Source organism: Jaculus jaculus, chromosome 3, assembly GCF_020740685.1.
Source record: "Jaculus jaculus isolate mJacJac1 chromosome 3, mJacJac1.mat.Y.cur, whole genome shotgun sequence".
Lineage (NCBI taxonomy): Eukaryota > Metazoa > Chordata > Mammalia > Rodentia > Dipodidae > Jaculus > Jaculus jaculus.
Window position 1 is genome coordinate 181,931,687 of NC_059104.1, and position 15,537 is coordinate 181,947,223.

A 15,537-nucleotide genomic window follows, 5' to 3' on the forward strand; every position below is an offset into this window, starting at 1 on the left:
AGAGTTTCCTTTCTTCTCCTTGTAACTGAAAATACTCAAAAGGATATGTGTGTGTGTGTGTGTGTGTGTGTAAAAGTATGTGTGGTGTGGTGTATGCATGGTAAGTACATTTTTCACAGGCTTGGGAGAGCATGGAATGAGGATCCAATTCATATGCGTGCAAAGCCTTAAAGATACCCCGTGGTCTTGGCACCTTCTGAGCCAAGGGAGGCTGCCACATTCTTTGTGGTTTTAGCCTTGGGCTCTTGGACAGTTTCTTCATTGTTTTCTCTGAATGTAAATAGCAATTTATTAATCATTTACCACCCAATCTATTTAGATGATTAAGTATAAATACACCCATATATAAATATACCGTGTATAGGTACATATATTTATGTCTGTAGGAACCTATCAATAACTTGTATGACTGTTTTGTTTTATTTCTTCTCACTTGAGATAATAACTCCATTGTACTTCATTGCCTTTCAAAGGAAGTTCCCTCTTTCACACACAGACACATACTTTTTCTCTTGCCCCTTTTTCTCCCCCACCTTCCATATGTGTGTGTGTGTAGTGTGCAAGTGAATTATCATCAGGAACACCATCCACCTCTTTATGAGACAGGGTGTCTTGTTGGCATGATGCTTACCAACAAGGCTGAGCTAGCAAGCCAGCTCCAGGGTCCTCCTGTCTCCACCTTCCCATCTATCATTCTAAGTGGGTACTGGGGGTCAACCTCAGCTTCATGCTTGCAAGCTCTGTACCCTCTAAGCGGTCTCTCTAGCCCCTAAGTAAAGACTTTCTGTAACACTCATTGGCTTTCCCTGGGATTAAGGGTCATAGAGAGCACGGAATCAGAGGGAAAGATATCTTGTTACATGAGGGATGTATTGTGATTGGAGTATTAATATGCATTTGAATGCAGAGGAATTCTGTCTTGTCTTTGACAAACTCCTCCTGGAACAAGGGCTTCCTGCTGGATGTTTCCTTAACACGTCCTCACCCGCCAGCCCTCATTTCATTGAACTTCTAGCCAGCTTTGTACCTGCTTTTAGAGTTACCTGTCAGAACATTCTTTCAATATGAATGATGGCCAACACTGTGTTTGCCATATGATAACCTAGTGGTATATCTGAATGCATGAATACATTTTCTTGTTCAAGGGTATATCTCTTTCTCACTAAATAAACTACCCCAAGAATTAGTGATCTCAAAGTTTATAGTCAATCTTATCTGACTGTAAAGTTTCAGGGATTAACAACTCCTTCAGAGTTATATTCCTTCTTGATCTCTATGGTGATCATCAGCAAAAAGAACCAGTGCCAGGAATGATGCCATGCGTCTTTAATCCCAACACTTGGGAGGCAGCGGTAGGAGGATTACTATAAATTCAAGGCCCTACTGGGACTACAGAGTGAGTTCCACGTCAGCCTGGGCTAGAGTGAGACCCTACCTCAAAAACATCAAAAAAGGGTTGGAGAGATGGCTTAGCTGTTAAAGCACTTGTCTGCAAAACCCTAAGGACTTATATTGGACTCTCCAGGTCCCAGGTAAGCCAGATGTACAAGGTGATGCAAGTGGGCGGGCAAGGTCGCGCATGTACACATGGTGGTGCTTTTGCCTGGGGTTCGATTGTAGTGGCTAGAGGCTTTGGCGCACCAATTCTTTCTCTCTCTCTTGATCTCACCCTCTCTCTCTGATAAACAATAGATAAAAATTTTAAAATACCAAAAAAAGAGCCTGCGATCCTATCTTTTTGGAGTGGAGGAGAGGAAGATGGGGGTGAGTTAGTTTGGGGCACCTTCTGAGCCACAGTGGCCCCTGGTTCCTCCGTTTTCAGCCATCTGTGGCTGCATCCTCCACCCGTGGAGCAGAGCCTGGCACAAGGCACATGCTGGGTGTGCTTTTGGTGGGTATTCGCTGAATTCACTTTGACCCAGAGCCCAGGTGGAGAGGGTGGTTGTTGTGAAGATTGCAGAATAAATCTTGCAAGCCACTGAAGGGTGAGCTTCTCACGCGCACTCTCCTGGGGTCTCCAGACAGTGAGAGAAAGTAGCCCACCATGGTTCTCAGCAGACGGGGAGCGCGGGCACAGAGGACAAGAGGACGGGCACAGAGGACGGGAGGACGGGCACAGAGGACGGGGAGCACGGGCACAGAGGACGTGAGCACGGGCACAGAGGACGGGAGCACGGGCACAGAGGACGGGAGCACGGGCACAGAGGACGGGGAGCACGGGCACAGAGGACGGGAGCACGGGCACAGAGGACGGGGAGCACGGGCACAGAGGACGGGAGCACGGGCACAGAGGACGGGAGCACGGGCACAGAGGACGGGGAGCACGGGCACAGAGGACGGGAGCACGGGCACAGAGGACGGGGAGCACGGGCACAGAGGACGGGAGCACGGGCACAGAGGACGGGGAGCACGGGCACAGAGGACGGGGAGCACGGGCACAGAGGACGGGAGCACGGGCACAGAGGACGGGGAGCACGGGCACAGAGGAGGGGAGCACAGGCACAGAGGACGGGGAGCACGGGCACAGAGGACGGGAGCACGGGCACAGAGGACGGGAGCACGGGCACAGAGGACGGGAGCACGGGCACAGAGGACGGGGAGCACGGGCACAGAGGACGGGAGCACGGGCACAGAGGACGGGGAGCACGGGCACAGAGGACGGGAGCACGGGCACAGAGGACGGGGAGCACGGGCACAGAGGACGGGAGCACGGGCACAGAGGACGGGAGCACGGGCACAGAGGACGGGGAGCACGGGCACAGAGGACGGGAGCACGGGCACAGAGGACGGGGAGCACGGGCACAGAGGACGGGAGCACGGGCACAGAGGACGGGGAGCACGGGCACAGAGGACGGGGAGCACGGGCACAGAGGACGGGAGCACGGGCACAGAGGACGGGGAGCACGGGCACAGAGGAGGGGAGCACAGGCACAGAGGACGGGGAGCACGGGCACAGAGGACGGGAGCACGGGCACAGAGGACGGGAGCACGGGCACAGAGGACGGGAGCACGGGCACAGAGGACGGGAGCACGGGCACAGAGGACGGGGAGCACGGGCACAGAGGACGGGGAGCACGGGCACAGAGGACGGGGAGCACAGGCACAGAGGACGGGGAGCACAGGCACAGAGGACGGGGAGCACGGGCACAGAGGACGGGGAGCACGGGCACAGAGGACGGGAGCACGGGCACAGAGGACGGGGAGCACGGGCACAGAGGACGGGGAGCACAGGCACAGAGGACGGGGAGCACAGGCACAGAGGACGGGAGCACGGGCACAGAGGACGGGGAGCACGGGCACAGAGGAGGGGAGCACGGGCACAGAGGACGGGGAGCACAGGCACAGAGGACGGGGAGCACAGGCACAGAGGACGGGAGCACGGGCACAGAGGACGGGAGCACGGGCACAGAGGACGGGAGCACGGGCACAGAGGAGGGGAGCACGGGCACAGAGGAGGGGAGCACGGGCACAGAGGACGGGGAGCACAGGCACAGAGGACGGGAGCACGGGCACAGAGGACGGGAGCACGGGCACAGAGGACGGGAGCACGGGCACAGAGGACGGGAGCACGGGCACAGAGGACGGGGAGCACGGGCACAGAGGACGGGAGCACGGGCACAGAGGAGGGGAGCACGGGCACAGAGGACGGGAGCACGGGCACAGAGGACGGGGAGCACGGGCACAGAGGACGGGGAGCACGGGCACAGAGGACGGGGAGCACGGGCACAGAGGAGGGGAGCACGGGCACAGAGGACGGGAGCACGGGCACAGAGGACGGGGAGCACGGGCACAGAGGACGGGGAGCACAGGCACAGAGGACGGGGAGCACAGGCACAGAGGACGGGAGCACAGGCACAGAGGACGGGAGCACGGGCACAGAGGACGGGAGCACGGGCACAGAGGACGGGAGCACGGGCACAGAGGACGGGGAGCACGGGCACAGAGGACGGGGAGCACAGGCACAGAGGACGGGAGCACGGGCACAGAGGACGGGGAGCACGGGCACAGAGGACGGGAGCACAGGCACAGAGGACGGGGAGCACAGGCACAGAGGACGGGAGCACGGGCACAGAGGACGGGAGCACGGGCACAGAGGACGGGAGCACGGGCACAGAGGACGGGGAGCACAGGCACAGAGGACGGGGAGCACGGGCACAGAGGACGGGGAGCACGGGCACAGAGGACGGGAGCACGGGCACAGAGGACGGGAGCACGGGCACAGAGGACGGGAGCACGGGCACAGAGGACGGGGAGCACGGGCACAGAGGACGGGAGCACGGGCACAGAGGAGGGGAGCACGGGCACAGAGGACGGGAGCACGGGCACAGAGGACGGGGAGCACAGGCACAGAGGACGGGGAGCACGGGCACAGAGGACGGGAGCACGGGCACAGAGGACGGGAGCACGGGCACAGAGGACGGGAGCACGGGCACAGAGGACGGGGAGCACGGGCACAGAGGACGGGAGCACGGGCACAGAGGACGGGAGCACGGGCACAGAGGACGGGAGCACGGGCACAGAGGACGGGAGCACGGGCACAGAGGACGGGGAGCACGGGCACAGAGGACGGGAGCACGGGCACAGAGGACGGGGAGCACGGGCACAGAGGACGGGAGCACGGGCACAGAGGACGGGGAGCACGGGCACAGAGGACGGGAGCACGGGCACAGAGGACGGGAGCACGGGCACAGAGGACGGGGAGCACGGGCACAGAGGACGGGAGCACGGGCACAGAGGACGGGGAGCACGGGCACAGAGGACGGGAGCATGGGCACAGAGGACGGGGAGCACGGGCACAGAGGACGGGGAGCACGGGCACAGAGGACGGGAGCACGGGCACAGAGGACGGGGAGCACGGGCACAGAGGAGGGGAGCACAGGCACAGAGGACGGGGAGCACGGGCACAGAGGACGGGAGCACGGGCACAGAGGACGGGAGCACGGGCACAGAGGACGGGAGCACGGGCACAGAGGACGGGAGCACGGGCACAGAGGACGGGGAGCACGGGCACAGAGGACGGGGAGCACGGGCACAGAGGACGGGGAGCACAGGCACAGAGGACGGGGAGCACGGGCACAGAGGACGGGGAGCACGGGCACAGAGGACGGGGAGCACGGGCACAGAGGACGGGAGCACGGGCACAGAGGACGGGGAGCACGGGCACAGAGGACGGGGAGCACGGGCACAGAGGACGGGGAGCACAGGCACAGAGGACGGGAGCACGGGCACAGAGGACGGGGAGCACGGGCACAGAGGAGGGGAGCACGGGCACAGAGGACGGGGAGCACAGGCACAGAGGACGGGGAGCACAGGCACAGAGGACGGGAGCACGGGCACAGAGGACGGGAGCACGGGCACAGAGGACGGGAGCACGGGCACAGAGGAGGGGAGCACGGGCACAGAGGAGGGGAGCACGGGCACAGAGGACGGGGAGCACGGGCACAGAGGACGGGAGCACGGGCACAGAGGACGGGAGCACGGGCACAGAGGACGGGAGCACGGGCACAGAGGACGGGAGCACGGGCACAGAGGACGGGGAGCACGGGCACAGAGGACGGGAGCACGGGCACAGAGGAGGGGAGCACGGGCACAGAGGACGGGAGCACGGGCACAGAGGACGGGGAGCACGGGCACAGAGGACGGGGAGCACGGGCACAGAGGACGGGGAGCACGGGCACAGAGGAGGGGAGCACGGGCACAGAGGACGGGAGCACGGGCACAGAGGACGGGGAGCACGGGCACAGAGGACGGGGAGCACGGGCACAGAGGACGGGGAGCACAGGCACAGAGGACGGGAGCACAGGCACAGAGGACGGGAGCACGGGCACAGAGGACGGGAGCACGGGCACAGAGGACGGGAGCACGGGCACAGAGGACGGGGAGCACGGGCACAGAGGACGGGGAGCACGGGCACAGAGGACGGGAGCACGGGCACAGAGGACGGGAGCACGGGCACAGAGGACGGGGAGCACAGGCACAGAGGACGGGGAGCACGGGCACAGAGGACGGGGAGCACGGGCACAGAGGACGGGAGCACGGGCACAGAGGACGGGAGCACGGGCACAGAGGACGGGAGCACGGGCACAGAGGACGGGAGCACGGGCACAGAGGACGGGGAGCACAGGCACAGAGGACGGGGAGCACGGGCACAGAGGACGGGAGCACGGGCACAGAGGACGGGAGCACGGGCACAGAGGACGGGAGCACGGGCACAGAGGACGGGAGCACGGGCACAGAGGACGGGGAGCACGGGCACAGAGGACGGGAGCACGGGCACAGAGGACGGGAGCACGGGCACAGAGGACGGGAGCACGGGCACAGAGGACGGGGAGCACGGGCACAGAGGACGGGAGCACGGGCACAGAGGACGGGAGCACGGGCACAGAGGACGGGGAGCACAGGCACAGAGGACGGGGAGCACGGGCACAGAGGACGGGAGCACGGGCACAGAGGACGGGGAGCACGGGCACAGAGGACGGGAGCACGGGCACAGAGGACGGGAGCACGGGCACAGAGGACGGGGAGCACGGGCACAGAGGACGGGAGCACGGGCACAGAGGAGGGGAGCACGGGCACAGAGGACGGGAGCACGGGCACAGAGGACGGGGAGCACGGGCACAGAGGACGGGAGCACGGGCACAGAGGAGGGGAGCACGGGCACAGAGGACGGGAGCACGGGCACAGAGGACGGGGAGCACAGGCACAGAGGACGGGGAGCACGGGCACAGAGGACGGGAGCACGGGCACAGAGGACGGGAGCACGGGCACAGAGGACGGGAGCACGGGCACAGAGGACGGGAGCACGGGCACAGAGGACGGGGAGCACGGGCACAGAGGACGGGAGCACGGGCACAGAGGACGGGAGCACGGGCACAGAGGACGGGGAGCACGGGCACAGAGGACGGGGAGCACGGGCACAGAGGACGGGAGCACGGGCACAGAGGACGGGAGCACGGGCACAGAGGACGGGAGCACGGGCACAGAGGACGGGAGCACAGGCACAGAGGACGGGAGCACGGGCACAGAGGACGGGAGCACGGGCACAGAGGACGGGGAGCACGGGCACAGAGGACGGGAGCACGGGCACAGAGGACGGGAGCACGGGCACAGAGGACGGGAGCATGGGCACAGAGGACGGGAGCACGGGCACAGAGGACGGGGAGCACGGGCACAGAGGAGGGGAGCACGGGCACAGAGGACGGGGAGGTTGTAGGACGTGTGAGGAAGTTTCCAGACCTGCTGCTCAGGGCTGCTAGGAGCACGTGGCCAGATATTAGGAGCTGAGCTGAGCTAGAGTCCCGCACCCAGGACGCGTCTGCCCCAGCCTGTGGCCTTGAAGCTCCAGAAGCAATCTCACCTTCAGCGGGAGCGGCAGGACAGCGGGACCCCGTGAATGTGAACGACGTGCGCGGGGGTCCTAGAGAGCAGCCCCGGGCGGGCACGTGACGGTGTCTTCTCGTCCACAGGAGGGCGGGGTGGCTGCGCTCTTCAAGGTCTGCCGGCAGGACCGCTTCCCGTGCTTGCACCCCCAGGCTCTCCGCACGCTGGCCTCCGTCTGCTGCGTGGAAGAGGGCATCCACCAGCTGGAGAAGGTGAGGCGCTGGGCAGGCCGTGCTCTCGGAGTCGGGGCGGGGTGCGGTGCTGTGTCTCGTGATGGCCCCTCCATGGAGAAAGTGCTTCCAAGCCCCTTCTTCTCCCGGGCCCCTCTCACATGGGCCTGCTGGGCCTGCTGGCTGTGGGATTTGAGGGGACGCGAAGGTGACAGAGACTCAGAAGTCTGACCAGGAACGCAGGGTCCAAAGGCGCGCCGAGGACTTCCTAGGCAGGGAAACTGCGAGTGTGATGGGTGGGACCAGCAGGGACAGCTAAGCTGGGTGGGGGGGACCGTGGCAGTGAGTGTAGTTGGATGTTCCCTCACTCACAGCAGGACACCAGCTAAAGGACAGGGGCCAGGGATCAGGTCCTTGTGGAGCAGAGGGACTGGACACCGGGCTAGTCAGCTGTCATTATGGTGACAAAAAGCCAGAGAAAAGCAAGTTAACAGAAGAAGGATTTTTTCCCCCTTTGCAGTTTCAAGTGGTGGGAAAGGCTGTTTGCCTAATGGTAGGTAGGAAACAGAAGGAGAAAGGGGAGATGGGTAGGAAGGGAAAGAGGGTAGGAGAAAGAGGGAGGTGCGTGGTGTTGCAGTAAGGTTCGCATTACTTGTAGAAATCACCCAACCAACAGCAGCTTGTGGGAAAAAGAGGTTTATTTTGGCTTACAGGCTCGAGGGGAAGCTCTATGATTGCAGGGAAAAATGATGGCATGAGCAGAGGGTGGGCATCACCCCCTGGTCAACATAAGGTGGACAATAGCAACAGGAGAGTGTGCCAAACACTGGCAAGGGGAAACTGGCCATAACACCCATAAGCCCGCCCACAACAATATACCACCTCCGGAAGGCTTTAATTTCCAATTGCCATCAGCTGGGAAACCTAACATCTAGAACACCTAAGTTTATGGGAGACCCCTGAATCAAACCACCACAGGTGGGAAGGGAAAGAGGGAAGGAGGGCTGGTGAGATGGAGCTAGCTGACCTCCTCTTTCTGCTTTTGTCCCGCCTGGGCCTCAGGCTTCCCCACCCATGAATCCCATCCTTTCTGGAACTCTCCCACAGACACGTCCACAGGCATACTTTACTAATGCCCTACGCATCATCTGATGCAATCAAGTTGCCAATGGACTAAGCCCTCTTAACAAGTGTCTGGGCAAGCCAGTGGACTCTCCTCCATGAATGACTAGAGGGGCCTGATAAGGGAAATGGAGCCAATGCAAGCACCTGCCCAGTCCATGTAGTGTGGGCTGGGTGGGGACAGAGAAGGAATTTGGAGTTCCAAAGGCCCCATGTGGCTGTGTGCCAGGCTAGCCTGAGACAGCATAACTCATCCCAGCCGTTCTCCATACCCACTATAGTCTGGGCTGGCAGATGGGCCTCGGAGGCACTAGCTAGGAGAACTTGGAGGCTGAGCTGACGTTTATGGATTTTCCCAACCACGTCTGAAGGACAGATGCTGAGCGTTCCCATGGAAGGCCTGGTATGTTGCAGAACAACTGTGGCATTTACAGGCTGCAGGGCAAGTGTGAGCTCCTGTGAGTTCATCGGAATGGGAAGCGGCGAGCGAACTAACCCCCCTCACATCTGACCTCTGGATGTCCGGATGGACCCCACGTGCCCCCAGATTCTTCGCTTTGGTCTAGACACTTAAGAAAATGGTTATCTACCTTTCTACCTGGTCTTTTCCCAACCATGTTCTGGTGTCTGGCAAGAGTAGGGAGAGGTGCTTTTAGCTACGTGTGGAGGGAAAACGGTAAGTCTGTTCTTTTTATTTTTTCTTTTACCTGACAGGGCCTGCCATATCACAAAATGAGGCCTAACTTGTGTAAAGTCACACAGCCAGGTAGCAGGGAAGACATCCAGTGCTCTGGGCACAATGTCCTCTTCACGCTTGACAGAAGCTTTTGTTACTGGCCACTGGCAGCCCTGGGCCAGAGGTAGTAGATTAAGATCACTGATGCATGTGCTTTGGTCCCGCTGCTGGGCAGGTGAGGGGTTCAGAGGATGGCAGCAACTTCTGGAAGGATTTGTAGCTAAGATCTTGAGGGAGCCGGAGTCAAATCTAAGATTCTCCAAGATGAAACCATTTTTTCCTCCATTCCAGTGTGCTGTGTGATGGTGTGAGCACAGACGTGTGTGCATGTGTGCTCATCTACACGGGTGTGTGATAAGGGAAACAGTCAGACAGACAGACTCCATGAAGGAAATGCACTGAGCGATTTGAGCTTCATGTGATGAATAACAACCCCCTCTTTCTTCAGTGGATAATGGCCAGTGAGGTTTGTTCCTCACACTCGTTCTTGTCTGCTTGGTAGAAAGAATGGAGGAAGTGGAAGGGGTAGGGAGAATGGAAGAGGAGGAGGAAGGGGTAGGGAGAATGGAAGAGGAGGAGGAAGGGGTAGGGAGAATGGAGGAGGAAGAGGAAGGGGTAGGGAGGATGGAGGAGGAGGAGGAAGGGGTAGGGAGGATGGAGGAGGAAGAGGAAGGGGTAGGGAGGATGGAGGAGGAGGAAGGGGTAGGGAGGATGGAGGAGGAGGAGGAAGGGGTAGGGAGGATGGAGGAGGAAGAAGAAGGGGTAGGGAGAATGGAAGAGGAGGAGGAAGGGGTAGGGAGAATGGAAGAGGAGGAGGAAGGGGTAGGGAGGATGGAGGAGGAGGAAGGGGTAGGGAGAATGGAGGAGGAGGAAGGGGTAGGGAGGATGGAGGAGGAGAAAGGGGTAGGGAGGATGAAGGAGGAGGAAGGGGTAGGGAGAATGGAAGAGGAGGAGGAAGGGGTAGGGAGGATGGAGGAGGAGGAGGAAGGGGTAGGGAGGATGGAGGAGGAGGAGGAAGGGGTAGGGAGGATGGAGGAGGAGGAGGAAGGGGTAGGGAGGGTGGAGGAGGAGGAAGGGGTAGGGAGGATGGAGGAGGAGGAAGGGGTAGGGAGGATGGAGGAGGAGGAGGAAGGGGTAGGGAGGATGGAGGAGGAGGAAGGGGTAGGGAGGATGGAGGAGGAGGAGGAAGGGGTAGGGAGGATGGAGGAGGAGGAGGAAGGGGTAGGGAGGATGAAGGAGGAGGAAGGGGTAGGGAGGATGGAGGAGGAAGAGGAAGGGGTAGGGAGGATGGAGGAGGAGGAGGAAAGGGTAGGGAGGATGGAGGAGGAGGAGGAAGGGGTAGGGAGGATGGAGGAGGAGGAGGAAGGGGTAGGGAGGATGGAGGAGGAGGAGGAAGGGGTAGGGAGGATGGAGGAGGAGGAGGAAGGGGTAGGGAGGATGGAGGAGGAGGGGTAGGGATATTGGAGGAGGGGGAAGGGGCTGGTGGAGCAGCCTGTTGCTAGGCAGTAGTGGGTCTGCAGTGCAACAGGAAGTCTACACACGGGGGGGAGGGAAAGAGCAGAGCTTTGATTCTTCCATGTGGGGTGGCTGGAGCAGGTTCGTTTTTGCCTCCACAGGACACTGCTCAAGGCTAAAACGCCTGTCCCAGAGCTGGCCTGGCGGGTGGCTGGTTCCGCCTGTAAGGGAGGCCAGGTACATGGTACACACCCTGAGCTCCATACCAGGGACTTGTGATGTGAGCATAGTTAACATCTCAAGTTTAATAGCAAGCATGCAGCGCTGGAGAGATTGCTCAGTGGATAAACTCTTGCCACAAGTGTGAAGACTGGATTTCAGGTCCCAGAACCAAGATGATAAATGCCGGCGTGTGTGGGAGACGCCTGTCATCTCAGCCCAGTGGAAGAGGGGATGGGACTCCTGCCGCAAGCTGAATACCGGCAGTAGGCGAAGCAGTGAGTGCCGGGCTGAGTGAGACCTTGGTAAATAGAACGGAAAGTGACCCAGGAAGACACGTCATCACCCTCTGTCCCCCATATGCACGTGCACCCCCCCCACATGCTCACACACAAACAAACACGCATACACACAGGCTTACACTCCGTATACACACATACACATGTGGCGAAAGAGAGAGAGAGAGGAAAGAGAAAGAGAGCGAGAGAGAAAGAGATAGTCTTCGCTTCTGTAACTGGCCTACAATTGCATGGTAAGTGTTTGGGCTTTCTCTGTGATAGTCCAGTGTTAGTAAAACCCCCTCCCCCTAGTGCCTTGCTGGTATCTGGCATACCCTAAGAGTAGCAGACAAAGTCCTGGCAACTTCACCCAGGTCAGTTATCCTTCTCATGCCCAGGAGGAGCAGGGCCTGTAGGCATTACTTACCTTCTCCAACAGCTCCTCCATGCCAGGCTCTGCGGAGGAGTCAGGCTGACCCCGAGAGTGCAGGGTCAGGATCAGCGGCCCGGTGTTGTGCGGCAGCTGGAGAGGAGAGCTCACACAGTCTGGTTCAATGTGATGCTTGTCTCAAGTTTGAGAGTATCCCCATTGTGCACATGAGGAAACTGAGGCCCAGAGAGCTGACATGGCTTCCTGCGGGGAATTGCAATGTGTGCTGTTCCCTCAGCAGTCACTCATTCCACGTGTGCTGTTTGCCAGGCATGGGTTTGGTGCTAGGGTGCAACCCTGAGCAAAACAGATGATGTCCCTTGTTCTTGGGGACATCTGAGGGTGACAAGTGATGGCTTATGAGCTGAACTCAACCTCTGCCTGTTTAACCATGGCTCACAGACTAACAATGATTTTGTTGTCACTTTTAAATGGCAGAGATAAAACCCCAAGAGATCATTTTGAGCCTCATGAAAACTTTTTGTGAAATTCACCTCTCAGCCCATCAGGGTTCTTTTTAGAATATTTTTATTTTTATTTACTTATTTGACAGAGAAAGCGGGAGATAGAGAGAGAATGGGCTTGCTAGGGCCTCCAGCCACTGCAAACAAACTCCAGATGTGTTCTCCCCCTTGTGCATCTGGCTAACATGGGTCCTAGGGAATCGAACCTGGGTCCTCTGGCTTTGCAAGCAAACGCCTCAATCACTAAGCCATCCCTCTAGCCCCCATCAGGGTTTTTGAGAGCACAGCTCCGCTCACTTATGCGTGCTCAGGGTCCGCCGTCATCCTGTGATGGCGGGCGTCCCTGCAGCCGGGCAGGCAGCCGACACACCAGTCACTGCGGCTGGCCGCCACACAGAGCACTTGCTTGTGCTGGTGACGGTGGTCAAGGTGGCCAGGATGAAAAGAGATGCGTTCTTTTAGGACGTGCTTGGGAGAAGCACTTGGCTTGTCCTTCCATTCACCAGTTCATTGCCACAACCACATGCCCCGGGGTCGCCATTTTCCCTCGTTGCTTAGAAAGGAAGGAAAGGTGACTTGGAGAATTGAGGCGACCTGCTCAAGGGCACACAACTAATAAACGGCCCAGGTGGTAATGCCATTCCAGCTCTGCTGAGCTAGAGCCAGCCCGAGCTGTTAAGTGGCTGGCAGACCCTAATACATTACTAAATTGTCACATGCAATTTAAGCTGGCTGAGAACTGACTCTCAAAGTTAGGGGGGACTCCCCCCAAATACCAGCTCATATTCAAGCAAGCTTATCTTGTGTCCTTTGAGACCCTTTGTCCTCGGGGAGGCTGGCTGCGTGATCCCTTGACAAGGAGGAAGTAGAGCAACAAACAGGCTGAGAGCTACAACCACTGTGCCCTTGACAACAGCTGGAAGACCTGCCAACATCCCTAACCCCCCCCCAAAAAAAAGTTAAGACTTGAGCAGAGGTCGCTGTTGTTTATCCCCTGAAATAAAAACGCCTGTTGTGGGAATGGCTTAATGGAAACCTCAGCCAAGGAGAAGACATTCTGCACAGGACCCTTGATTGTGAACTCCAGCTGAGTGTCTCCATGCCAACCCCACCATCATCTCTGCGACTGCTGTGGGTACTGGATCTGCTGTGCTGCCCTCCATCTGCCACGTGCCACCGCCAGCCATTTCTGCCAGAGGTAGAGTGCCCAGCATGCCATTCTGCAGTTACTGATTTCACATTTGCTTGCTGGAGAAAGGACTGGTATTGGAGATCATTTTTCCAGACACAACGCAGACCTGGAACCAAACCCTGACATGGAGGCGTGAAGCCAGTGTACATTGTTTTCCTCCACGTCACATCATCTCTGCATCCGTGACAAGGTCTAAAGCCACCCAGGATGGCCTTTGACTCCACCACAGCCCCTCCCCGGGTTTGCTCCACACCAGTCACCCTCTGCCATCTGAAGTGCTCAGCCTTGGCCTGCAGGCTTGCCCTGGTCAGCGGGTAGGGGGGCAGTAGGGAAGCCCAGAGAAGGCAATACTGTGGAAATGACAGCCACAGTGTTTCTCTGATACCAGGTATGGCGTGCGGGGGTAGGGGGGTAGCTGGTGTTCTAAATAGATTTAATTCTGGCTCCTCACTCGGCTTTGCTATGTTCACTGGCAATAAGACCACTAGCTTGTTTCAGTAAATGTCACCTGTCTCCTGGGGCTTTTCTCTCCTTTCCCTTCAACCTTAAACCCTACGTCCCAGAGCAGGTGTGTGTCCACCTAGGTTGTCAGAGAGCCTGGCCCTTTGAGCCCCAGGGTGATACCCCGTCCAGGCTCAGGCCTTCACGGGCTTGGGGAACTGTGTGATCAGCGATGTAGTTGTGGTGACACTTGATTGCTCCCCTGAAGTCACTCATCACCGCCTCTTCGTTGCTTCTGGCTATTAGAGGAGAGGTGCTGTCAGCCAGGCAACCTCCCTGTGGGGCCCTGAATCTCTTAAGGAGCTCACGCTGGCTGCATGGGGAAGCCCAGAGCACGGCGAGTATTCTCTAGGCCACATTTAGGAGAAGACCAGGGGAAGATGGCCAGAGCCTGGGATGGAATCAAGACCCCTTGGGACAGAAAAACCCAACTTGGAGGAGGTGAACTGGTTGGGGTGGCATTTTTAGAGGACTGACTAGCAAGGAGGATTGATATTGTTAAGAACTATAGGGTTTGGGGAGGCTGAAAGCAGACCGGGGGACACGCCACTCCTCTGACCCTTGGCTTCTTTTTTCCTGTGGTGGGCAACACCTCGCTCATGGGGCTGCTCTGGTGACACAGGGTGACAACATGATGGCTCTCCAGCACGGTGCCCGTGTCTCACTCAGGGTCTCATTTGGTGGTCTCCACACAGTGGGCTGGGGAGATCTGCACTACCTGACTATGAAGATTTTGCAGTGGTCTTGGCAGAGTTCTAGGTGTGGCTAAAGGGAAGGTCAGGGTGCTGCTGGTTCACAGCGTAGGGGTAGAGGTGATTGGGGCTAGAGCTGCCCTGGGGACCATGGTCCCTGCAAAGGGACAGAAGCAAACAGGTGTAGGGCTCTAAGAGGTGGGGGGCACTCAAAACCAATGCTCAAGCTCAGCCAACTCCCTAGGCAGTTCTAGAAATTGCCTCTTTCCAGACTTAGACCAGAGACAGTCTCACTTTCCACCGAGTACCCTTTTAGTCCGCCCCCTCCTTTTTAATATTTTTTCCAAATAAGAAGTTAGCTCACTTTGTGCTGGAGCCAAAGGGAGAGTTTAATGAAGATCAATAAAGAAATTAAAAATGGGGGCAGATAGGAGGGCTCAATTTCAACTTCAAGAAGAAAATCCCTGGGAGAGGGGGCGGGAAGGGGGAATCTCCACTGGAATGTGCGCAGCAAGTTACCTTGGAGACTTGGGGTTGGACGCAAGCTGGAGACAGTGTCCTAGACGGGCTCAGCCAGGAGGCCCCGCAGCTCGTGCTGCTGTTTAATAGGAATCCCTTTCCACATTCTCCTGCCTGTACCATTGAGGGTGGCCAGAAATAGTTCATTTTTGAAAAAAAAAAAAACTTCCATCTTTTTTTGCCTGTATGATTCTTAGGTTTTTTTTTGTTGTTGTTGTTTGTTTGTTTTTGTTTTTTTAGGTAGGGTTTCACTCTAGCTCAGGCTGATCTGGAATTCACTATGTAGTCTCAGGCTGGCCTCAAACTCATGGCGATTCTCCTACCTTTGCCTCCCGACTGCTGGGACTAAAGACATGTGCCACCACGCCCGGCTCTTAGG

General features: G+C 58.4%; 1 protein-coding gene across 1 annotated transcript in view; it reads left to right on the forward strand.

Annotated features, from left to right (window-relative positions):
- Window positions 1–15,537, forward strand: part of Insc (INSC spindle orientation adaptor protein) — a 133,752-nt gene that overhangs the window by 79,503 nt on the left and 38,712 nt on the right. Inside the window, exon 7 of the mRNA XM_004650840.2 lies at window positions 7,467–7,592. Within this exon, the coding sequence (XP_004650897.2) occupies window positions 7,467–7,592 (126 nt within the window). The remainder of the gene's footprint in view (window positions 1–7,466; window positions 7,593–15,537) is intronic.